The 24,950-nt window shown below is 39.3% G+C and overlaps 2 protein-coding genes across 8 annotated transcripts in view; one reads left to right on the top strand and one right to left on the bottom strand.

Moving 5' to 3' along the window:
• Nucleotides 1–19,232, top strand: part of CENPU (centromere protein U) — a 25,255-nt gene extending 6,023 nt beyond the window's left edge. For 3 of the 4 annotated variants that reach the window (XM_024194309.2, XM_024194303.3, XM_024194294.3), the window contains exons 3-14: nucleotides 1,155–1,197; nucleotides 3,081–3,234; nucleotides 3,999–4,110; nucleotides 5,191–5,287; nucleotides 6,348–6,479; nucleotides 8,553–8,625; nucleotides 9,655–9,775; nucleotides 10,946–11,024; nucleotides 12,025–12,072; nucleotides 16,920–16,981; nucleotides 18,041–18,197; nucleotides 18,905–19,232. In XM_024194309.2, coding sequence (XP_024050077.1) covers nucleotides 1,155–1,197; nucleotides 3,081–3,234; nucleotides 3,999–4,110; nucleotides 5,191–5,287; nucleotides 6,348–6,479; nucleotides 8,553–8,625; nucleotides 9,655–9,775; nucleotides 10,946–11,024; nucleotides 12,025–12,072; nucleotides 16,920–16,981; nucleotides 18,041–18,197; nucleotides 18,905–19,042 — 1,216 coding nt within the window. In that variant the 3' untranslated portion in view covers nucleotides 19,043–19,232. The remainder of the gene's footprint in view (nucleotides 1–1,154; nucleotides 1,198–3,080; nucleotides 3,235–3,998; nucleotides 4,111–5,190; nucleotides 5,288–6,347; nucleotides 6,480–8,552; nucleotides 8,626–9,654; nucleotides 9,776–10,945; nucleotides 11,025–12,024; nucleotides 12,073–16,919; nucleotides 16,982–18,040; nucleotides 18,198–18,904) is intronic. The other variant, XM_024194318.3, reaches the window with a different exon arrangement.
• Nucleotides 19,233–19,304: 72 nt separating this feature from the next.
• The window catches only part of PRIMPOL (primase and DNA directed polymerase), a 41,213-nt gene continuing 35,567 nt past the window's right edge, over nucleotides 19,305–24,950 (bottom strand). For 2 of the 4 annotated variants that reach the window (XM_026647897.1, XM_026647898.1), the window contains exons 9-14: nucleotides 24,584–24,681; nucleotides 23,824–23,910; nucleotides 23,617–23,725; nucleotides 22,400–22,482; nucleotides 22,267–22,313; nucleotides 19,305–20,876 (exon numbers count right to left, since the gene is read on the bottom strand). In XM_026647897.1, the coding sequence (XP_026503682.1) occupies nucleotides 20,538–20,876; nucleotides 22,267–22,313; nucleotides 22,400–22,482; nucleotides 23,617–23,725; nucleotides 23,824–23,910; nucleotides 24,584–24,681 (763 nt within the window). In that variant the 3' untranslated portion in view covers nucleotides 19,305–20,537. The remainder of the gene's footprint in view (nucleotides 20,877–22,266; nucleotides 22,314–22,399; nucleotides 22,483–23,616; nucleotides 23,726–23,823; nucleotides 23,911–24,583; nucleotides 24,682–24,950) is intronic. The other 2 variants (XM_026647899.1, XM_026647900.2) reach the window with 2 other exon arrangements.

The following is a 24,950-nucleotide window of genomic DNA, read 5'->3' as shown; positions in this document are numbered from 1 at the left end:
TGTATATAGTATGAAAATATAGGTGTTGTACATTAAATTTTTTAAGCATGAAACGGAACTTTTTCATACAACATATTTCTCTTAAACTAGCTAATTTTCAAAATTGAAATCGCCTGGCAAATATTAAGTAGAAAACAAACAAACAGAAAACCCTGCTCAAACAATATTGCCACTAACTAGTGGAGGTAATGGACCATTTGTAATATACCTCTTTCCTACAAGTGCCCCAATTAGCATGACATTCAGGTCATCAGTCAAATTGAAAATCCTATTCCAAATCCACAGGTAATAATTTTCAGTGGCATGCCAACTTTCAGTGGCATGCCAGTCTTGTAAGTGTTGACTGTTCAGATGTTCTGAATTAGCATATTGTATTAAGATATTTTTGATTATTATGGCTTGCGTTCAAATTTAATTTGCTTTAACAAAAAAGCGCTAGTTTGTTTTTTCCCTTTCATGTATGAAATTCACTCTGAAACTGCTATTTAATCATCATCTGTAGCAGCAGTACAGTTTTCTTTTGGGGGGGTAATAGAAGTGGTCCTAAATTTAATGCAAAATATCCAGTTGCCTAATTTTGGGCTAGACTGTGACTTGCATGAGACACCCAACACTATGCAGGCTACCTGGACCTTAGGTTTGGTCACGTAGAAGTAAGCAGGGCTACTCTCTCACTTGCTTTTTCTCTGCAGGGGGTGGGTAGGGAATAGGAGGAGAGAGATGGCTCTAATCCCCACTAATAATTGGCCAGATTAGCTGAACCAAGAAAAGAGCAGTTAACTTCTTGCTAACAAAGGCCCTCTGTAAACTGTTTACCCTTTGGAGAAACAGTAGCGCTTGGGTTTATGCCATTCATGCCCCTCCTCTTATTAAGTATTGCCTAAATAGAAGTCTGTTGAGGAGTAAGTCCTGGTTATTTTTTTTCTTTAAAAAGTAAATATATAATATTAAACTTATATTTGAGCATTTCCTTTGTCATTTGGGTTAAGCTCTGTTGTTAAGAAGCTAGACACGGGTAATGTAATAATGTAATGTAGCCCTGATTCTGATGCAGGAATGAAGAGAAAAAGAGAGTAGGTTTATAGTGGAGTTATTTTTAAATAACTTCAGTATATTCAACTGTACATTTAATTTATTTTATACATATTTAATAGTGAGAAGACCTCAAAGAAAACATTGAAAAGAAATAAACTGGATGTAAGTTACCTTAATTTTGCAGTCAATTAAAAATAATAAAGTATAAATGTGCCATGCTGTTGAAGGTCTAGATCAGGGGTGGGCAAAGTACGGTCCACGGGCCGGATCTGGCCTACCAGTCGTTTTAAGCCGGCCCTCAAGTTCCTGCTGGGGAGTGGGGTCTGGGGCTTGCCCCGCTCCAGCCGGGGAGCAGGGTCAGGGGCCGCTCCACGCAGATCCTGGAAGCAGTGGCATGGCCCCCCTCTGGCTCCTATGTGCTCCAATAGCCCCCTCCGGCGCTCCAATGGGAGCTGCAGGGGCAGTGCCTGTGGATGGGGCAACGTGCAGAGCCTCCTGGCTGCGCCTCTGTGTAGGAGCCAGAGAAGGGACATGCCGCTGCTTCTGGGAGCCACTTGAGGTAAGTGCCGCCCAGAGCCTGCACCCCTGAGCCTCTCCCCACACCCCAAACCCCTGCCCCAGCCCTGATCCCCCTCCCGCCTGCCAAACCCCTTGATCCCAGCCCAGAGCACCCCAGCCCCACCCCAAAGCCTGCACCCCCAGCTGGAGCCTGTACCCCTTCCCACAGCCCAACCCCCTGCCCCAGCCCTGATCCGCCCTCCAAACCCCTCTGTCCCAAGCCCAGAGCATCTTCCTACACCCCAAACTCCTCATCCCCAGCCCCACCCCAGAGCCTGCGCCCCCAGCAGGAGAGCGCGCACGCACACACACCCCCCGCATCCCACTCACCCGCCCCAGCCTGCACCCCCCTCCCGTATCCTGAGCTCCTCATTTCTGGCCCCACCCTGGAGCCCACACCCCCAACCAGAGCCCTCACCCCCTCCCGCACCCCAACCCCAATTTTGTGAGCATTCATGGCCCGCCATACAATTTCTATTCCCCGATGTGGCCCTCGGGTGAAAAAGTTTGCCCAACCCTGGTCTATATCCTGAAAGCTAACCCTTATGTGTGGGCATAGGGGTCTGCCTGCATGGATGAGCTTTCATCCTCTGTGGGAACTGTGTTTTGTAATCTCGCTGCTTTGCAGCTTTTGTGAGAGTGATGTGCCTTGTGGTAAAATGGACAGTTTGCTTGAAAATGTGATGCTAATTTTCAAATCCGGACAAAGATTTGATAACTATCCCATGATAAAAATAGAGACCATCCAGAACAGTTGCCAAAATGAAAACCGTAAAGTTTAACTTGGGAAACTATATTATGCTTGTAGAATAGAAATGCAGGTGATTGATGTCCCTTCATTCCCTGATCTTCGTTTGCACCTGCACAACTCTCACTGAAATCAATGGGAGTTACATACATAAAACTGACAGGCTGGTTGGGCCAATAATTTAGCCTACAGGTGACTTTTAAGCATGCCTTTTCCCCTGTTCTCCTAATATAGAGCAACTTGTGCTGAATGATCTACTTATACTTGCTGTTTGGAACTTTCAGCAAATTAAAATTATTTCATTTTTTAACATGCAAGTTTTGCAGCAGTGGAAATCCACGACTAGACACACAATAGTAATATGAATAACAAGGGGGGTGGCTGAAAATGTCCCCCCTTGTCTGAAGGAAAAAAAATCAGATTTTTGAAAAGAGATTAGTTCTTAGAATGTGCTGATCTTTTGTGTCTAAAGTAACACTTCTTACAAGTTTTATAATGTACTACTAAAACTACTGTTATAGCATAATACAAAATAGTAATATGTATTACTTCACTTTTACCTACATTTTTCTCACGAAAAATAAGTGTAAAAAAGAAAATACATGCATGTCCCCTTTCAAATGTTTTGCACCATAGCTCAGTGTCATGGATTCTATTTTAAATTTGAATTCTAAATACTATTCTAATCAAGTATTTTAAATTTGTTGTCATTATATTTAATTTGTTTTACATTGGAAAGTTGGATGTAGAAGACATTGCTTTAATACCCACCCAGGAATACAAAGCTAAGTCCCATCCTCACAGTAAATTACTTCCATGTGAGGAACCGGATGTCTCAAGGATACTGAAGATAACTGAGACTGGGCAAGTTGAGGAGCCTGATGATTCATTTGGTTAGTATTTAACTTTTTAAAATTGTTTAATACATTATTTTTACAAGTTATCTTGCATATAAGTTATTTTAAAAACCATAAAGAAAAGCCTCAGTGTCACTCCTTGCCTATGGGAATGACAAGGGAAAATTACCTCTTTGTTTTGGGCTTTTGTACTCTTTAATTTTGAGTAGTGCTTATATACCACAGTGAAAGGTGCTATATAAAAGTTTAAAATTGGTAAATTCCAGATAGTAAACCTGGAAGTACATAGCAGAACATCCCTTGTAAGGTGGTCGTATATAAAACGGCAGTGTTTTCATGGTTCTTGGGTGTTTGTCATCTTCCTCCATTCTTGTGCTTGTAGGTGATGAGAACTGTGAAGAGAAACTGTTCTGCAATCCTAAGAATATATGTGGAGATATTTTTAAACATTTGCAAGGAGAAGAGGCATTGTCCTGTCACTTTCAAATATTGTTAAAAGGAAAGATCTTATTCTCAACCATATATAAATTATTTTCTGGTGAAATATTAAAACCACTTTTCATGCTTCATGTGGGGCCCATTGATAGACACCACTTGCTCTTCCCAAGTTTCTTCTCTCAAAAATTTTAAACAGTGTATTTTTAAATAAGACTTAATTTGAAAGAGACACATGGTAGACATACAAATCATAACAATGCCCAATTGTATGAAATATAGGAAAACAGTGCTAGTGTAGCCAAGTGCTTTGCCTAAGCAGACAAAGTTGCAAACTTCTGTGTTTGTTTTTCTGTTGTATATAGATCACCCTTTACACAGCACTGCTGTAGATGCTGGTGGGAATGTGGAATTGCAGGAAGAGGAACACATGTCAGCTAGTGATTCATCTCCACAAGGGAAAAATGCAGAAACAAGGTACAGTGAACATAAAATATTTTCCAGTCCTGGAAAACTATTAGACAATGTTTGGAAAACTTAAGCTTGCTTTTGTACGTTGGTGTGATCTCAGGATCATCCCATTATTTCAAGAGAGACTTTAAATGGTGAAAAATGTCCTCATTCTATCTCAATTGCTGTCTTTTAAAATGCTGCTGCTTAAAACCGTCCAAGCAGTCAGCAGGTCGGAGGGAAAAGAATTCTGGCTTGCACTATGCCAACCATGTACTGCTTATAACTTACATCTGTGTATGTTAAGACTTTCTTACTGTAATGTTGTGGGTGTCAGGATTGTGTTGGAAGAAGTGAAAGGCTTATTAAAAAAAAATTTGATCCATTAGTGAGACTTCTATTTGCAAATGACTACTATTCAGCAAAAATGGCAAAGAAAATATTAGAAAAAACAATTGAAAGGGAATCTAATTTGCTTTGAGTCTGATATAGTTTTGAGAAAATTCCTCTTCATTTCAAATTATTGTAAAACAATTTTTGTTCATACACTTCTGCTTTGTTAAAACAGATTTGGTATAAATATGAAGTAATGCTTGCTTGAATGAACTTATCAAGACAAAAAAAAATAGTGGGTTTGATCTTTCAGGGAACCTTTTGCATCCCTGTTGAACTCCTGAAGATCATTTTTCCCCCAGCCCCTCCATCCCAATTTCCCAAGTGTACCTCATTTGCTTTTGGGGCCCAGGCAACACAGGCATCTTTATGGCCAGTCAGCACCAGGCTGAACTCTTTCAGAGCCTTTTAACTCTGTTTCTTAAACTGACAGTGGGGGTTGCTGTTGAGGGATATGTGGCTGCTGCAGCACTTCTTGAACCTGATTACTTGGGAATTGAAAACTGAGAAGAAATTAAACCTGGGATTCCTGCAAGGTCGTACAGAACCACCTCCATTAGGTCACTAATGAACCCTTGGTTTTGTGGTTTAAATAAAGCATATTGAGGACAAATGTGCAACCCGTTGGTTAGCATGTAATGGGTTACACATGGATACAGATTTTTTTTTTTTTAATTGTGTCAGGAAAGTTTTTATTGCTCATCTTTATTCTAGAAAAAATCAGTGTAGCTTGAAAATGCCTGAAGATAACAAATCAGAGACAGAGGATTCTGAAGATGAGTCCCTGAAGGAGAATAAGATACAGAAAAAGGTTTGTAAGAATATATCAATAACTTTTATTGAGAACATATTCTATGCCATATTCAGATTAGACAGAGGAAAGGGTTTGACAGTCCTTAGCACTTGTGTAGTTATTTTAATCTGAAGAGCATCATAGATAATTAATCTTCAAAACACGCCTGTGAGATGGGCAAGTATTAAGTGCAATGCCCAAGGCCACCGATGGAGTGTCAGAGCAAGGATTAGAACTCAGGAGTTCCTGGATTCTACCAGACCATTAGTCCATGTCTTCCTTACTTGATGTGCAGCAGGTTTTTTCTTAACAAAAAGAATGTTTACTTATGAAATATATTGTCATTCTTAAGGAAATATAGATAGATAAATAAGGAATAATTCTTTACTACTTATCCAGTATTAAAGTTACAACAGACTTGTAAGAGTAGAATTTTCAGTTAATTACTAAAACTAATTTTTAAAACTTATATTGGTGCTAATCAACTTGACACACTTATGAGTGGCTTTCCTTCAATGCGCTTACGCATTGCATTTCCACCACACTTAGTCTCTTGATACTTAAAAGTTCTCTTGTCACATTTTCTAATCTTATCTTCTGTCAGCCTGGAAGCTGTCTATTAAAGTGGCAGATTTCTGCCAGTCAGTTTTTAATGAGAGAAGCTATGCAGTAGTGCACCATATAAGTCTTGCATGTTGACCTGACTGGTGTGTTAAATTCACTACGCTCACACAATCCTACTGTCTTTCACACCAAGAACTTCCTGTGTGGAGCCCTACTGTGTAGTTATTGCTGGCCTGCCAGAAAAGAGTCAAAACTAATGTTGACTTTTAGTGTTCAGAAATATGTAGTGTGAATAATTGTTTTTTTTTTAAAAGACCTTCAAATGTAGTTTTGAAACCATCACAGGATACTGTAGTAGTTTTGATTGCTCATGACATCTCAAACTTTCTTTAAAAGTTCTTATTATAGTTTTAAAGCAGTAGAGTTTAGATCTTTCAGACTGTTACTGTTGATGCCTTTTTTCTTTTGCACTTTTAAAAATCTGAAGATTTATTTTAAATTATTCTTTATATAGATATCAGGAAACGCCAAGACCAATGTGGAGGAATCTAAGTTACCATCTGCATTAGCACTGAGGGACAGCTCTTCAGAAAGCAGCATATCAAATAAGGTTACACATTTAGTGAAGAAGTTGAATGCACAAAAGGTAAAAGTTGTCCCAACTACAAAATCTATCAAAAATGCCTCTAAAATCTTTTCTCCTGAGAATTAAGCACTAAAACATATAGTGATCCCTCTCATCTGTTTAAAAAGAGGGAGAATGTTTGTATTCAGGAAAGAAAAATAGCTTTGGGTGTGAGGGGGTAGGACAGAGGGAAAACTGAACACAGAGGTCTTGTCTACTCTAGCATTTCTCTTCAAAATACTCTCACCTTCTGCAGCTTCACGTGTGATACCTGTCATAGTTCAAGGCAACTGCACCCATATTCCCCCTCTGTGATCCCTCAAGCCCTCAGTGCTAAGCTTCTGGCTTTTCAGCTGTCACCTCTCTTGGGCAGAGATCCACATCTCTCTCCCTACTGATTGGGTTTTTTCCAGATGTCACAGTTCCCTGTCTATACTGTGATATCCCCAGCAAGCCAAACTGCCTAAACTGGCCAGTGTCTGTGCTTTGCTTTCTCTCCAGAGGTTATGCCTGCAGTCATAAGTTACTGCACAACTCTTTAGAAGTCCATTTATTCTTGAGGGGAAAGCATTACAGAGAAAACATTAAAAACAATAAAAGAACCTACACTCATGCTGAAAAGCTTACCAAAGGTCGCTCCAACTTTGGGCTCAGTTGGTGTCAGTCCTTGAAAACCCACAACTGGGTGATCCCTGTGTCTACAAGTTCATAACTGTCTCAGATTCAGAACCAGAACCACCATGAATAGTTCAGTTGGGCCTTTGATCTTGGTCTCATGCAACAGGTGATCAGCAGACAATGGCCCACTCCTCAGGACTTAGCTTCAAAAGGCTAGGTTTTTGCATAACCAGATGTCCCTAGAGCAGTGGTTTTCAAACTTTTTTCTGGCAACCCAGTTGAAGAACATTGTTGATGCCCACGACCCAGTGGAGCTGGGGATGAGGGATTTGGTGTGTGGGAGGGGCTCAGGGCTAGGGAAGAGGGCTGGGGTGAGGGGTGGGGCTGGGAATGAAGGGTTCAGGGTGTGGGGGGGCTCTGGGCTAGGGCAGGGGGTTGGGGTGCAGGAGGGGGGTCAGGGCTCTGGGCTGGGGCCAGGGATGAGGGGTTTGGGGTGTAAGAGGGGGCTCTGGGTTTGGAGGGTCTCAGGGCTGGGGCAGGGGATTGGGGCACAGGTTTACCTCAGGTGGCTCCCAGTCAACAGCACAGCAGGGGATGCAGAGGCAGGTTTCCTGGAAGCAGCCAGCAGCAAGTCCGACTCCTAGGCGGAAGCGTGCAATCGACTCCATGTGGCTCTCGCCCGCAGGCACCACCCCTCCCCCAAATTCCTATTGACCGGTAACTGGCCAATGGGAGTGCGGAGCTGGTGCTCTGGGCGGGGGCAGCATGTGGAGTGCCGTGGCCCCCCCACCTGGGAGCCAGACCTGCTGCTGGCCGCTTCCAGGGCGCAGCATGGTGTTGGAACAAATAGGGACTAGCTTGGCTTAGCCGGGCAGCACTGTCGACAGGACTTTTAACAGCCCAATCGGCCGTGCTGACCAGAGCTACTGCGACCCAGTCCCTTCCATTCCACAACCCAGTTCTGGGTCGTGACCCACACTTTGAAAACCACTGCCCTAGAGAATCCCCAGGAAAACCACTTAACACTTTTTGTTCTGAAAGTCTATTCTTATCTGATGCTTTGTTCAGTATTGTCCTCTGAACCCACAGGTGCCACATCTCCACCCCCTCAAGAGGTTACATACACTTCTGGACCACAATAATAAATCATTCATTTAATACAATGGACCCCAAAGATACATTCATTTCAATAAGGTCACCCAATAATATTGCCAACTGCATTTCTCTTCAAAATATTCCCACTGTTGATATCACTGGTGATGCAATCTGGCATCACTTGTTCACTGGCAGCATTATCAATGTTGTCAAAACTCTGCACAGAGCTGATCTAGACTACACAGTTGTTAAAATGCCTGTGGTTGTTCTACACTAGTGTTACTACCAACTGCTATCATTAGAAATAGTTAATTATAATTATGGGTTTAAAATGGTTGAACGTAATTGTTCTTGAAAGTTAATCTGCATTTTGTATTGTAGAAGCCCAAGAACAGTGTTAAATCCCATGTGAAACCAAAGAAGTCTTCACAAAAGAGTGCATTAGATCCTTCTGGTAAAAGGAATTTGATACTTTTCTCTTCATAATTTTAAACTTCCTTGTAACTTTTTCTCATTAGCCATTAATAAGTTTTCCTAAAAATAGTTTTGATATCTGGTATTTTGCATCCCAGTAAGGCTAGAAATGGGAGCCTTATATAATTGGAATAGGGAAATTCTTATATAGTTGGACTCAGCACTCACTCACTAGTACAGTAACATCATGAGATACTGGGTTTCAAGATTGTGACCATTTTAGGTATAGACAAACTATTTGATATTGTTTTCAGATGTTTTTCTGACTCCCTCTGGATCCTGCCCAGTTGGGGTTATGCAGTTAGCTTTATATATGGAGATAAATAAAATATGTTCCCAGTTCAGTTCTTAAGAACCCTCTAAAACATTCATAAAATAGTTTTCCCTTAACAAATGCAATATATACATGATGGTGTGATATAAAGACTTCATCAGCATGAGTTTGGGAGGGCTGTATAACTCATAGTGGCCAGGAGTGGTTTGTCCCAAATAGGTGTCTATATACCCTTCATACATCAACATTGTGTATGTTTCAGAAAAACTGTAGACTTTAAGCTTTATATTAAATGCCTTGAGTGTAATAATGCAGACTTTCTTGCAAAGTAAAATATGTGCATCAGACCTTGTATATTTCAGGATTTTGTATTTCACTACTGAGCAGAGTTGGTGACATTCAGAATCTTGGATGTAAAAGTAAAATTTATTTTTAACAATCACCAATGTACCTTAGTTATTTATGCAAAACCCACCTTAAGGTTCCCTTACTGTATATCACTAGACTATGAAATAAGATTTATGTTACTTTTTCACACATTGTTTTAATTTAAAATTTGCATAATAATTTCTAGGTAGCTGGCATATATCTTAGACAAGTGAAATAATTACCATTTTAGAAAATTCTAATTTGTTAAAAAGTTAATACGCAAGTCAGTTTGTGTAGCATTAAATTATTTTAAAACAAACATTTTCATTTCATATTTATTTTAACTAGTCATTTCTTTTGTTTCAGCTGATGATAGCCCATGTTCTATACAGATTTGGTGCCCGAAAGGGCTGAAAAGATTTCCCCAAGATATTACAGAATTGGATGTTGTTCTGGCTGAGTATGAGAAGATAACTGCAGACTACAAGTAAATATCTTGCTTTCCTTGGACTGAAAACTCCAAATTGACATAATGTATTTAGTTTGCTTGAGGCTGTATTAGATGACTGACTATAGTTTCTGATATACAAATGGCATTTTCTTTAAGCTGTGATACTAGGGAGGTTGGCCTCAGATTTGGTGTTGCCCAAATATAAATAATATTGCATTATGGATAGCTATTGTGATTGGAGAGCTATTTCGGAACACGATATATCTCAATATCTGCTTGAAGATGCACATTGATCTATCAAGACCCCGGAGAGGCTGGAAATATCCTACATTTGTTAAGCTGGTTTCATGGACTCTTTGATTTCTGTTGAAGCAGTCAGCTTTGAGGCTCACTTAATATGCGATTTTTGTCTTAACAGGGTTTTGATGTTCTCAATCTGCTGTTTAGGTCTCTTAATCAGAATTGAAGCGCTTATTCAATATAAAACATCTATCCTGTAGTTAATTAATAACTGTATAACTTCTTAATTCTTAGCACTTGTGAAAAAACACTGGTAGTGGTCCCACAAGTTAGCTAAATTCTACATATTTGACTTGCAAGCTTGGGTGGATTTACCCCTAAAAAGAACAGTGCTTCATGATGTACTATTTCACTAGGCAAGTTAGAAAAAGTGCAGAAGGGAAGCCCTATATGTAGTTTATTATTGGCATTACCTCCTGCTGCCCAGAAGGTCTCATTGCTCTTAAAATCCCAGTGCTAATTTTTGTGGACCTTGCCTCATTGAAGAATAGGAAACTTTCCTTTCTTCAAGTAGCAATGTCCAAAGAATTAACCAGTCCCAGGTGAACTTGGGACGAATGAAAAAACCAAAAACTTTTGATTTAAAAACCAACCCAATGTTTTCTTTCCTTAGGTCTGCAGTAGTCATATGCTAATCATAAAAAAGGGGGGTGGGGGAAAAGTTGAATGCACTAAAATTCTTGGCTGCAGAAGTCATCACAACTGGTAAACTCTTCAAGGGGAAGAGCTAGGCTGTTGCCAGTAAGGGACAGGTCTCTCTCTCTGCCTCCTATACTCAAAGTCCAATGTTAGAATCTGTAGATCTTGCTACTTGAAGAAAGGAAATACTCAGATAAGCACAGATACCTTTTTCCTATACTAACCCAACTGTGGTTTCATTTTACTCCCTTCCTCCCCAACTTCCAGACAAAGGGTGGAGTCTAGGATTTGCAGGGAAGCTATTGAGGGCTTCTATTCTGGCTTCAAGGACCAACTCACTAATACTGTAAGTATAGTAGTAAATATAAAAACATTTGTGTAGAGGTGGTTGTAAAATTTTAGTCAGAATACTTGTACACCTACTACTTTTTTATATAGTTTTTTACTGATGCATCTCAGGGCGTCTTAAAATTAATCCACCGTGTGAGTTATGAATGAATTAAGAAATAAAACCTTTAATCACTGTTGCTCCAACTTGCTGCACATGGACAGACTACTGCACCTGTGCAAGAACTCCAGTGGGGTTCCATCTGGGCACAGCCGTTTGCTCACAGACAATAAATTACAGGATTGAATTAGCTTTTGGGAGACAAGGACCTTCTCTTGTGCAGTTACCAATGAGCAAGGAGTTCTGTAAAGTGAATGCAAGTTGAAGGGTTGAGACTTACAGAGCTGAAGGTCTGCCAAGATACAAGCAGTACGTCTTGTATATCTGCCTCAGAAGCCATGTTCAGGGCTTTAAAATTAGGGTATGTTTTAAGGGGCCTCTGATGTACAGTGCATGGAGAATAGACTTCCGCAATAGATTTTTCAGAGCTACCCACCCACTGACTGGAGAGAACAGTAATTATAGCTGTGGAGATTGATTTAAAATATAGATATATTTAGTGAAATAAATTGAGAATTTTGGTCTTTACTTATGACCATTGCCACAATCAATATTAAAATTATAGTTGAACGTTAAACTTGTTTCAAATGATTTATTAGCATGGACAACAAAACTTCATGCATTTCTATAACAAGGTGGTAAAGAACCTGAGATTTTTAGATAGGGAGCTAGAGTGTGTCAGCCTTGCCTCCTGGTGGTGGAGAGAGTAGCATTTTATAACAATCCTTGTTCTGGGCTGGGGAAAGAACATGCCAGACAGAATTACCAGTGAATAATTTCTTTAAGCCAAAGTGTTTCAAAAGTAATTCTTATAGCAGTGATTATAGAGTAAAGGAATGGGGAAGAAAAGATCAGAAAAGTTTTGCTGTCAATACACAGTGTTTTCCTTTACCTGTAGATAACAGAAGTCCAGGAACTGAAGGATTTGAAAAGAAAAAATGCTAAGGTAAAATAGAGCAATGATCTTTGTATAGTGTTTAAATGAAGCGATGTTGTATTTAGAGACAGAAATGTATAGAGTCAATGTTCAACTGCAAAACCAAACTTGGATGTTTGTTTTTAAAATTATTAGAATACAAATATACCTAGATAAAGTTTGTGAAACACATTTTATCTGGGAATAACACTGTTTGTAATATACTTATACAATCAAACAGAACAAAAATCCAGTTTGAAACTGTTGTTTTGCCTGACTTGCTAGACTGTTAACCAGTTGTGCTAGTTCAGTAACCAGTGAGCAAACTGTATAAACCAAGAATTACTAGAAGTTGTAAAATATGCTAAATGCCAGATTCTGATCTCTGCTAACAATCTTGGGTGTAGTGTACAGTAAACAAATTGACACACACTATTCAGTATTTATTTCACAGCAATGATGTCAGAGTACCACTTAAAAGGAAAGCCAAAATGTATGCTTAAACTCCTTTGTCAGTTTATTTTCATAAGCACCATATGACTATTGGAGCTGCCATTGATTTGCTACTGATGCATGCTGTGACTACAACTAAATGGGGAAGGGGGGGAAAAAAAAAAAGCAATGAGTACTCTGATTATAGTTAAGGCTGCGAGTTTGTCACGGATTCCGTGACCTCCGTGACTTCTGCTGGTGCACCTGGCCCAGGGGCAGCTCAGATGCACTGGCTGCTGCTGGAGCAGTCTAAGCCCCTACCCCCAGGAGCAGCAGAGTTTGGGTGTGGGAGGGGGCAGGGGCACTGGATGGGGTGAGACGGGCTCTGGGCAGTGCTTACCGGGGGGGTGCGCTGGAAGCAGTAACATTCCCCCTTGCTCAGCTGCTAGGTAGAGGCGTGGCCAGGCAGCTTTACGCATTGCCTACGCCCAGAGTGCTGGCTTTGCAGCTCCCATTGGCCGGGAACCTGTCCATGAGTTTTTTCTAAAAATACCCGTGACTAAAACGTAGCCTTAATTATAGTATGGTTCTCCATTTTGCCTTGTGCTTCATTTATATGAAGGTGTACTCTTACTTGAGAGAAAGTGTGAGCACTACTGAACTATGAATTGCCACTAATGAATAGTTATTGGGACAGAGTGAGAATGACTTTATAGCTGTGATACTCAGACTGAGGCTTATGAGCTGCTTTAATGTGTCTCCTGCAGCTCTTTGGACCACATGATATTAACACATTCTGATTTTAATTATTACGCAATCAGGATGCGTTTACTGTGTTATAACCAATTGTAGTTGATAAAATAATACTTGGTCAGTCATTTTGCTGTGAGAATAATATATATTTCCCTGTCATACTGTTTAAAATATGAATATATAGTACTATACTTAATGAAATCACACTACTGTGGCTCTTTTGGGTAATGTTCATCGCTAATTTGACTCCTGAACCACTGAGATCTGAGTATCATTGCTTTATAGTTTGTGGTTTAGGGCACTCATTTAGGAGATGGGAGACCCACATTCAAGTTCCTGTTCCAGTGGCTATTTAATTATTTATACAAAGTGGAACCGTTTCAGTAGGAGAGGCAGAGAGACCTAGAATATCCCATTGGCCAGTGGTAAGCGCATTTTTCTTAATGTAGGAGACCTGATTTCAAATATCCCCCATCACACAGAAGGTGGAATTGAGTCTCTCATGTCCCCAGTGAGTGCTCTAACCCTTGGGCTAAAGTTTATAAGGAATGCCTCCTTCTCCTGGCATTTAAGTCTCAAAAAAATCTTCTGGGCAGAAACTATTTGATGAATTCACATCAAATTCACAAACAGTTTTGGGTTGATCGAAACTGCATTTGTCGTTTGAATAAGCTATTTGTCCGAAAAACGTTTCCCACCTCTAATTCACAAACATATTTTAATCCAGCCCTGAAAACAGCAGATCAGTCTCACCCAGCAATTCTAGTATATTTGAATCATCGTCTTTCCTTTGCGTTCTCCCATCAAGTGGAGTCAGCGGCACTTGTTCTTTGTCTCCCAGCATTCTTGTAAAGTTCATCTTCCAGACACTGATGGCAACCTTCTCTGTGTTCTCCATCAGTGTCTCAAACCACTTTTTTCTAGGTCTTCCTCCTAGTCTTTGAATGTAAATTCAATATTTCTTGGAGAAGGAGATTTGAGAGGGGAAAACAGGAAGGGATTCCTGGTAAAATTACATTTAATAATTTGGTACATTAAAAATGTTTTTAATCATACTGTTTTTAAATATCAGAGGGGTAGCCGTGTTAGTCTGGATCTGTAAAAGCAGCAAAGAGTCCTGTGGCACCTTATAGACTAACAGATGTATTGGAGCATGAGTTTTCGTGGGTGAATACCCACTTCATCAGATGCATGTAGTCTGGATGCATCTTTATGGATATGTAGACTCTCTACTCAGACCCTACGCCACCAGCACTCCCAGCTATCTCCATGACACCACTGATTTCCTGAGAAAACTACAATGCATTGGTGACCTTCCAGAAAACACCATCCTAGCCACCATGGATGTAGAGGCTCTCTACACAAACATCCCACACACAGATGGAATACAAGCTGTCAGGAACAGTATCCCTGATGATGCCACAGCACAACTGGTTGCTGAGCTCTGACTTTATCCTCACACACAACTATTTCAAACTTGATGACAATATATACCTCCAGACCAGTGGCACCGCTATGGGCACCCGCATGGCCCCACAATATGCCAACATTTTTATGGCTGACCTGGAACAGCGCTTCCTCTGCTCTCGTCCACTCACGCCCCTTCTCTACCTACGCTACATTGATAACCTCTTCATCATCTGGACCCATGGGAAGGAGACTCTGGAAAAATTCCACCACGATTTCAACAGCTTCCACCCCACCATCAACCTCAGCCTGGACCAGTCTACACGGGAGGTCCACTTCCTAGACACCACCCTATACCGAAAACCCACCGACCGCTATGCCTACCTTCATGCCTCCAGCTTCCATCCTGGACACACCACACGATCCATTGTCTACAGCCAAGCACTGAGATACAACCGTATCTGCTCCAACCCCTCAGACAGAGACCAACACCTACAACATCTTCACCAAGCATTCTCAAAACTACGATACCCGCACGAGGAAATAAGGAAACAGATCAACAGAGCCAGATGTGTACCCAGAAGCCTCCTACTGCAAGATGAGCCCAAGAAAGAAACCAACAGAACTCCACTGGCCATGACATACAGTCCCCAGCTAAAACGTCTCCAATGCATCATCAGTGATCTACAACCCATCCTGGACAATGATCCCTCGCTTTCACAGGCCTTGGGTGGCAGGCCAGTCCTCGCCCACAGACAACCCGCCAACCTGAAGCATATTCTCACCAGTAACTACACACCGCACCATAGTAACTCTAATTCAGGAACCAATCCATGCAACAAACCCCAATACCAACTCTGCCCACATATCTACATCAGCGACACCATCACAGGACCTAACCAGATCAGCCACACCATCACCGGTTCATTCACCTGCACGTCCACCAATGTAATATACGCCATCATATGCCAGCAATGCCCCTCTGCTATGTACATCGGCCAAACTTGGACAGTCCCTACGTAAAAGGATAAATGGACACAAATCAGATATTAGGAATGGCAATATACAAAAACCTGTAGGAGAACACTTCAATCTCCTTGGACACACAATAGCAGATTTGAAGGTAGCCATCCTGCAGCAAAAAATCTTCAGGACCAGACTTCAAAGAGAAACTGCTGAGCTTCAGTTTATTTGCAAATTTGACACCATCCGCTCAGGATTAAACAAAGACTATGAATGGCTAGCCAACTACAAAAGCAGTTTCTCCTCCCTTGGTGTTCACACCTCAACTGCTAGAAGAGGGCCTCATCCTCCCTGATTGAACTAACCTCGTTGTCTCTAGACTGATTCACTCTTGCTTACATATTTATACCTGCCTCTGGCAATTTCCACTACACGCATCTGACGAAGTGGGTATTCACCCACGAAAGCTCATGCTCCAATACGTCTGTTAGACTATAAGGTGCCACAGGACTCTTTGCTGTTTTTAAATAGTGATTGTCAGTCCAAGTCGCACAGTGCATACAAGCTTTCTCGTTTAAACTTCTGTCTTTATAAAATCAAGTTCTAAATCAGAACTTTTCTATGAAGTCATCCAGAACTTAGGCTCCAATGCTACAAGCTGTTCTGTGCAGAGCAACTTGCAGGATTAGGGCTGTAGTTTTAAGTACTTAAATAATTGAATTAAAGAATATAGACAAATCTTAAATGTAAAGAGCACCTTTCATTCTGAAGGATCCTAAAGTACTACATGAACAACATCATGCTATTCTTACATATAAAAAAAAATTGTGAAAGTGTATGTAATATATACTGTGGTGTAAAGATTTTTATAGATGAGAATGTGGGGTGCCTATATTATGATTGGCTTTGCAATTCCTGAGTTAGAGATCCTCCCAAATAAGTATTAATAAGAAACAAATTTCTACACCAGCGTCTTATGCCAAATGTTACTGAAAAGCTTGAAATTTTTTTTAAATGTTGGGATTTACCTGCCTGGATGAACAAGGATCCCGTACTACAGTGAGTTCAACAGTACACGTTATGGATGGAGAGAGAAAATTCTAACAAATTTTAGAGACCCTATTGAAAAAAAATACCTAAAATAGCACTTCCATATATTACATTGTCATAAATTGTAAGACTTGGTATCTCAAGATTTTCCATGTCTAGAACCCAGAGCATTGTCAATTCAGAATGCAGAGTTGGGGGTATGGGGGAAATCTACCTTGTCATTTAACTGTCTTACTCTTGAAAGACTGCTATTTCACTTAATTGTATTATAGGTGATCACAGACATCAATAAGAAAAGACGGCGTTTGCTGGAAGTTAGAGAAGAACTAATTTGGTAAGTTTCCATTTGCTGAAATGTATAGTGATTATACTGATTGAAAGCATACAATAATAGGCTATCAGTGGAAATTGAGGAGTCCTGTTACTGTCCAGAAAATCTAAGGTAACTCTTGTTTTTGTCATTAACTGACTTTCTTTGTGTAAATAGCAGATGAAACATTTACGGCCTGCACCAGCTGAAAATATGAATTCCTTCCTATTTGCAAAAGCTAAAATTAACCACTCCATCTCCACAGGAGTTGTGGAACTGCCTAATAGAAACAGGGAGTCATTTTCACAAACTATCTCCAGCTACTCTAAATTCTTGGGATAATGTCTGCCAGTTGGGCTACACATTCCATAAGAAATACACCAGCTGCATGACTGGAGGTGAGAACATGATCAGATAAAATTTAAGTAGTCTTAACCTAACATACTCTGAACGTGCAACTGTGTGTGTGGCATTGTTCCCACCCCCAGTATAGCTCACCTTAATCTTGCTGGGTAAACTTCCTGATTCCCTTAATAGAACTCAGCCTTGAACATGTGCAATACATTCTGATTTTAACTGCCCCTACAGGGGTAGGATATTTCCCAAGATAGTACATGCAGCAGTCTGGTGTGGTGGAGTCACAGAATGCCTAATGCCATATTCCATTACTATAAGATATTTCTCAAAATAGAGGAAGAATACTGTTGGCTGTATTTTACTTAAATGTTATGTGTGAGTCTATTTTAAATTGTACACCTTGGCAAAAGCCATCTCCTAGAATCCCCTTGATCACAAATGTGATTGCTGGATTCCTGTCAGAAGAATTATTGTATTATTGACAAGATTAAATGTGTCCTTATTAGATAAAAACTTAGCAATATGGTCCTTTAAATTGTGCATACTGTTTATTAATTAGTTACCAAAGATTTATCCTAATTGTAAAATGCAGACAGTGCAACAGCCTGGTATTTTTCTCACTTTTATGACCCCATTAAGTCATGTTCAGTAGAAACGGTACATTCAAAGTAACTCCTGAAAGAAAAAAATTCACAACACAATCCTTAAGCATTGATGGTTTTTAAGGACTGGGCCACAACTGAAGCAACTACAAAGAGAATATGCTGAACTACAAGAGAGAGAATCTTCTCTCAGGAACGCAACCCAGTTCCTAACTGATTTAAAGGAGGTGCAGCAACAGTATATAAATTGCAGAGAAGACCACCCACAAGAAAAAGTAGTTGTAAGTACATCTTGATTCTACGACGTTGCACTAGCTAATTCAAGTTTTGTCTCTTTAGGAGAAGAAACTAAATGATGATTCAGGGCAGACAGCAATATCATTATGTTGGTGTCTGTCAAGGCCTTGTACAGCATGGCAAAAACTTCAGTGCTGTTCTATCCAGGACACACATGTAGTGTACTATTTTTTAAAAGTTCAGTGAGAAACAAAGTAAATTTATTTTCTTATTTAATATAGATGTAGGTCAAACCCTGGTGCCCAGGAACTTCCCTACATACAAGATGGTAGTGTTTGCTAACTTTCAAACCTCACAGTGAATTTTGTAACCCTCTTTAATGCTCAAACGTCTATTCAGCAGCATAGCACTGACAGTGAGCTTCTCAAATATGTACTTTAAGTAGTGTAGGAGACCTGTACAGGAATTGTGTCATGGCCTGGAATACACTCTCCTCGGGCAATGCTGACCTCCCAATCTAAGGAAGCCGTCCACTTTAGGACATACTATCTGCTTATGCTTAGTATAGCCAAACTTTAACTTGACTTAAAGATGCAGAATAGAACATTTGAAGAGAGTGACATCAAATTATAATCCACTCTTTCAAATATGTCAAGTATGAGAGACTTGGGATAATAGGCAAGTAATTGGCCAATGTTTGTTTTCAAAGAGTTAAAAGTAAAGCCTTGTAATTTTTTTCCTCCAACAACAGTACGGAACTTCCAGCATTCCTGCTCTTCTGGTGGAATCTCAACTAATTTTAAGAGCTGAAAGTCATTTTCAAAATATCAGCACAAGATTACAAGAGGTTCTGAATTTGCAGAAAAAGGAGCTGCCAGAGAAATTTTAAATGCTTTATACAATATACCTTCTTGCAACTAAGCATAGTTAACATCAGTTAAGTGTATTCATATACTTAATGTTTATGACATTCCTGTTCCATTTAGATTTTGTATTTGCACTCTAACTTCTGATAACAGAAGCAGCAATTATTTAAATACTACCATATGCATTTAATAAAACAAAGCAATGTGTTTAAATTGCTTCTGACTTTAAATCTTTCACCTCTATAAATAAGTGATATGCGCCTCTTGTGAGAAAAGTTGATATGTTTCTAAAGATTTACTAACAATTGTGAAGGGAACGTGTGGTTTTTCACTTAAATGTTCAACTCAAACTTACTATACATCAGTGTGCTACCTCATACATAGCGTGCGTGGCAGCCTGGAGTAGAGAGTATGACAAATCATTAATGATCTCAATGAATCAGTGATAAATCTAGCGCTTTAAAAGTAATAGGATTTTATTATTGGATTGCCAGAGTAATCATTTGGAAATACCAAAGTGACAAGAGTAGACATTTTCTTTAGAATGAGCAATAACGGGTTTTTCACTAAATATCAGTTGTAATTCCAACTAAAGTAGCATAAAGATAGGCTTGTAACAGGCAACTTACAAATAGACATGTCTAAATTCTTAGCAGTGGCTTCCATAAATTATTGCATCATTCTATGAGTAATGAATACAATATTTCTAAAACTAGTATGTAGATTTTTAAAAACAACTTAGTTGTAACAAGTCATACAGAAGGTGGTGAGCATAATGAAATTCTCAAAAGGTAAATGCACACTTTAGATAAAAAGGCCCACTTATAGGTAAGAGATCCTACCTGCCCTTTGTAAAGTAACAAAGTACAGTACAGACTGTAGGCAAAATCCTAAACATTTGGACATATATGGGAAGAAACATGTTTTAACCACACTTCATCCCTCACCTCAGTAAGTGAATTTTATCTGAATCATTGTCCATGAAGTTTTTTGAGTGTTGACACTGTCCACTTAGCATCTTTTTGAATTTAGTGCTCCTGAGAAGTACCAGCTTGATAGCCTGTGTCTAGCTTTAGAACACTGCACAACACCGGTACCACGAGGGTAAACTGATCTACCTGGGTCTTCCATGGCGCTTCTTTCCTGTCCAGGAGCAGCTACTTCTAGGGGTGAGAGGATAGTTCAGTTTCTGTAGCTATTCAGTCCTTGGCCTCTGCAAAGAGAGAGGGTGGCTTTTGTGCCATATGCACCACTCCAGGCTGCAGGTGGCAAAACCACCATTGACTAAGCTAGAATTTTAAAGCAAAAATTAAAGGTGAGATTTACATGGTTTAATAGGATAGCATTAACATATAAACCGAATGTACAAAAACACAGCTAATGGCAAGTTTACTATGCACTTTCATATAAAGAGAGGATGCTGGCATAGTTCTATCAGTTGCTTTTGGCAGTGTAAACAGGACTTCTGACAAACTTTGGCTTTATATAATGTGCTAACTCAACTATATCTTAATGAATCTAAACAGCTGACCTTAGCTGATAGCTAGTTGTATACTTTGTTACCACAAACTTCTTAAAACCTCTGAGCAGCTCATCGGGTATTTCTTCCAGGTCACAGTTCTGCTTGGTCAGACTTTTGTCTGCAGCTTCTACAAGTTCAGCATCCTCAATAGCTTCCAGAAAATAGGCCTCATCAGTCACATTGTCCCATTCTGTATTTGAACAGAGCTTGTCAGGAGACTCCTTATTTTCTTGACGTATCCTTAATGATGTGCTTTCTGAGAAGTCTGTAAGGTTAGGTGATTTTGCTTTTTCTTCTATGTTCCCACACTCATCCATAAAAAGTACATATTCTTCCTTTAAAAAAAACAAAATTACTTATTCAACATGTAAATGTTCATTATTTCTGGGGGGAGATCTTATTGTTGGCTTCATAATGGGAGCAGAGTTAGGCTAAGGCTGAGCACTTTTGAAAATGTCACCTCTAATGAACACTGTGTAGGTCAGCTGGCAAGGCAAGTTTCTTGTGTTTTTTGGATTGTGAGCATTTACCAAACAGCTAAACCCTAATTTTATGAAAGTCAGTTTTCAATAGGACCAAAATTTAGTTCTTAAAAGCAGTGCCTTGTAACTGGCAAGCTTTTAAAATCATGCTGCAAGAGCGCACTACTGAGTTTGCTCTAGCTCATCTGTAGGGAGATAACACATTTACACGCACACAGAGTACCTGTGTGGCCCTGCAAATGTCACATGAGCCATAGCTGTGTTCTGATTGGGCCACAAGTGGCCCAACGGCTGAGAACCACTGCTTGAAGTGGTAATGATTCGCTTACTAAGAATTTTTTGCTAAATAGGTGTAATTTACCAACAATTGGTTCTGCTTCAGATAGGACTTCATAAACTTACAGTACACAGATCAATAAACCATGAAAAGTTTGGTTGAGAGGTAATGCCAGCTATTGAAAAGCTGTTATCTATAAAGCTCAGGGTAGGGGTTGCTTGGCCAATAGTCTTCTCTACAAAGGTTGAATATTTACATTAAACATTTTTTATTGCTTTACTACACTACACCAAAGGATTTTTGTAAATGAAGATTAACTTCAGTCTTCAAAGTCAGTGACATTTAATTGCCATTTTAAAAATGTGAAGCAGTTGTTTCAGAATACTAAACCGCTAATGCTAAGACAATAGGATTTACAATTGACTATGTATTAACTATACTACCATCATATTGTGTGCGGCAAACACCAGTTGAAGTTTAACTTGGATTTGCCTAAGCATCAGAAAAATGGAAAACTGAATATTCTTTGAATCCTCCATGAAGTTTAAAGGTGTGACACTCATGTATCGGTCAGTTAGCGTAGATACAGCCAGAGAGATTAAAAGATCTTGTGCTAGACCACAAGGAAGAGATTTGCCTTAGTCTAAGTAAAATATTGGTAACCTTGCCTACAGCCAGTCTATATTACCACTTCTCCTGCTAGTACTCCTACCATCAAGGGAATTCTGAAATATTTGGGGCCCAATTATGCAGTCACTACACTTGATGAGTCCCATTGCCATCCATGGAACTACTCACAAGTGAGTAAAGATTGCACAATCAATCAGTCCCTTAGTGTAGGCAAGGCTTTTAAAGGGCTACCAGGGAGGACAGTTTGGAACACACTTGAGTTACCATTAAGCCTTTTCTCAGGGTTTGTTTTTTTTTTTTGTATGGAGAAAGGGGAAAGGAACAAAAAATACATACCTCTTTGAAAAGAAAAGGGAGACATATCTCAGGGGGTAATGGAATACCTAAATCAAATACACTGCATTTATATTTTGTTTAAAGTTATTGTTTCTGAAATGATTAAGTGTAATTTTATTGAAAACATACTTACTTTCTGATTTGAAGTTTTTAGCTCTGCAGACAGGGTCATAACATTTTTGATAGTAAACTTCTTTTTTTAGATCTACCAGAATCCTTAAAATACAGATGCAAGTGTTGGCTGGCACTTAAGAACAGAATTAGCTACATTATACACATAGGGCAAGGATTTCACCCAGAGAATGAAGACACTATCTCCTTCCTCTGTTTCTAAAATAGTCTTTGTACATGCACTCTGGCCCGTTCACAACTGAAATTACATATAATATGCAATGTAAAAAAAGAGGAAATACACAATCTTACTGTAAAATTTACAGTATCTTACATGTACAGGGTTTTGGTATGTTTCAAAGCCACAGTTTTGAAAGTGAGGTACAATTATCTTCAGGCTACATTAATTCTGAACAAAGATATACAAATCAACATCTTTTAAGGTAGTCTTATTTTCTAAGATAGTTATAAAATGTGAGTTAAAACCCTCCCTCTTGCAGTGAGTTTAATTAAAGCACTTGTACAAACTCTGGTACTTACTGCAAATCCAGGTTATGCAATTGTGTTATGGGACAAATCTTACCACATAATTTGATACTATACCATTTTAGCTGTGGTTGAATAGAATATTGTGCATCTCTTGCTGTTAAAAACAATCTAATAGTCATTCTTTTGAAAAACATTTACATTTAGAAATAGGATTCAAGTGGAAAGAGGTTTTTTTTTTTTTTTTAAAGCATGCATTTGGTTATTCTCACGGTCAATCTCTAGTCAAAATTGACAGTCTCCTCTTAACAGCCAATCAAATGACAATTTTTTAGGTTACAAATTCTAAATAACTTAAGTTAGTAAACTAAATATTGATGAGAGAGACTAAGTAAGATTAAGTAAACATTTTGAGTGAAATGCTGACCCCACTGAGGTCAGTACCTCCCATTATCCTCTGCCATTGGAACTAACTCCCTAAACAGGTATAAATGTATGTTCAGTTAAAGAGTAAACTGAACAAATTCTTTCCATTTCCAGTAAATAGCACCCAGTAAGGGTTGGGACTCTGTTGTACTAGGTGCTGTAAAAACACACTCCCTTCCCTGAACTGTTTTCTGTTCAAGCATTTCTGGATATTCTAGTTGCATAATGAAAAATTTCTTATTAAAAAGAAAATCTGAAACCTTTCAAAGTATAAGTGCCTATTAAATAAAACGTTTGTAGAGAATGCCACGTACATAAAGAACATACATTATATTGTTACTTTTGTGGGCTCTTCCAATATTTTTACACCAGCGATATCTGGATATGTCATAAACAAGGAGTTCTTCCAAGGAAAAATAATTCCATCGTCGTATCCCTGGAAAATTAAGTATATTTAAAAATTATTTATAACCGCTTGAGAGTATGTGTCTGTCACTTAAAAAAAAAAAAAAAAAAAAGGGTGGTGGTCTGTACCTCCATGATTATCTTCTTTATTAACTAAAGAAAGGACAAAACAATCAATTTCTGGATAGGGTGAATATTGATATCCTTCTATGGGATCTGTTTAAAAACACAAACACATGAGTTACTGTTACAGAGTATATAAACTCAAACAAAATAAAAATAAGTGTACTTGAATCTCACTAACAATGAAGGGCCTACTCCTAGTCCCATTACCATCAATAAAGCAGGACTGGGCCCAGTGTCTGACTGGTATACAGCTTGGAAAGCATTTTTCATTATAGAAGAAGTTGCCCTTGCTCAGGAACTCTGGAGCCAGATCCCTACTTTTGGGAATGGCAGGTTACAATTAACAATTAGCACATGCTCCTATACTTTGGAGATTGGTCAATGCTTACTAGTCCTGTGACCAAGAAAACTCATGTAACTTACTTTAGAAGGGTCTGTAGACCAGGGAAAGAGGCACACTCCTGCAAGCTCCCAATTTACTAGTGCATGAGTAACTAGATAGGCAGTCTCCCTGGGAAATGAAGGGCATACCCCCTGCAGGACTCAGCTAAAGGATATTGCCTAAATAAGCTGCAGCAGAAAGTTTCCACTGATGTATAAGAACAGCAGCCCAACAAGGATGCAGTTTATCAGATGTACAATTTGAGATATAGTCCATAATTAGATCGGGTGCACTGTATTACATATAGCAAATTAATGACAAACACTTACGATAAATTTTTCTATTCAGTAAAATCATATTCAAAAGATGGTTATGAAGTACCTGAAGTGCTACTGGCAACTCTCCCGTCTGTTTGTTTAGGCATTTTTTCCTTCCCTTCTGGGTTGTCACAAGTTAGGGCTCTTTCAATTTCTGAGAACCTAATGGAGAGACAAAGTGAGGAGAAATAAGTCATAATTCTCAGACTTCTGGACATACCATACTTACTTTTCACATTCACATGGCCCCTTTATTTCTTGTTCAGACATAAAGGATTCATTTTGACTTAGAATAATGACAGGTTTCAGAGTAGCAGCCGTGTTAGTCTGTATCCGCAAAAAGAACAGGAGTACTTGTGGCACCTTAGAGACTAACAAATTTATTAGAGCATAAGCTTTCGTGGGCTACAGCCCACTTCTTCGGATGCATA

Source organism: Terrapene carolina, unplaced genomic scaffold (assembly GCF_002925995.2).
Source record: "Terrapene carolina triunguis isolate 2854851 unplaced genomic scaffold, T_m_triunguis-2.0 Scaffold66, whole genome shotgun sequence".
NCBI classification, from domain to species: domain Eukaryota; kingdom Metazoa; phylum Chordata; order Testudines; family Emydidae; genus Terrapene; species Terrapene triunguis.
Note: the sequence above shows the minus strand (reverse complement) of the source record. Positions and strands in the feature narration are given on the sequence as shown.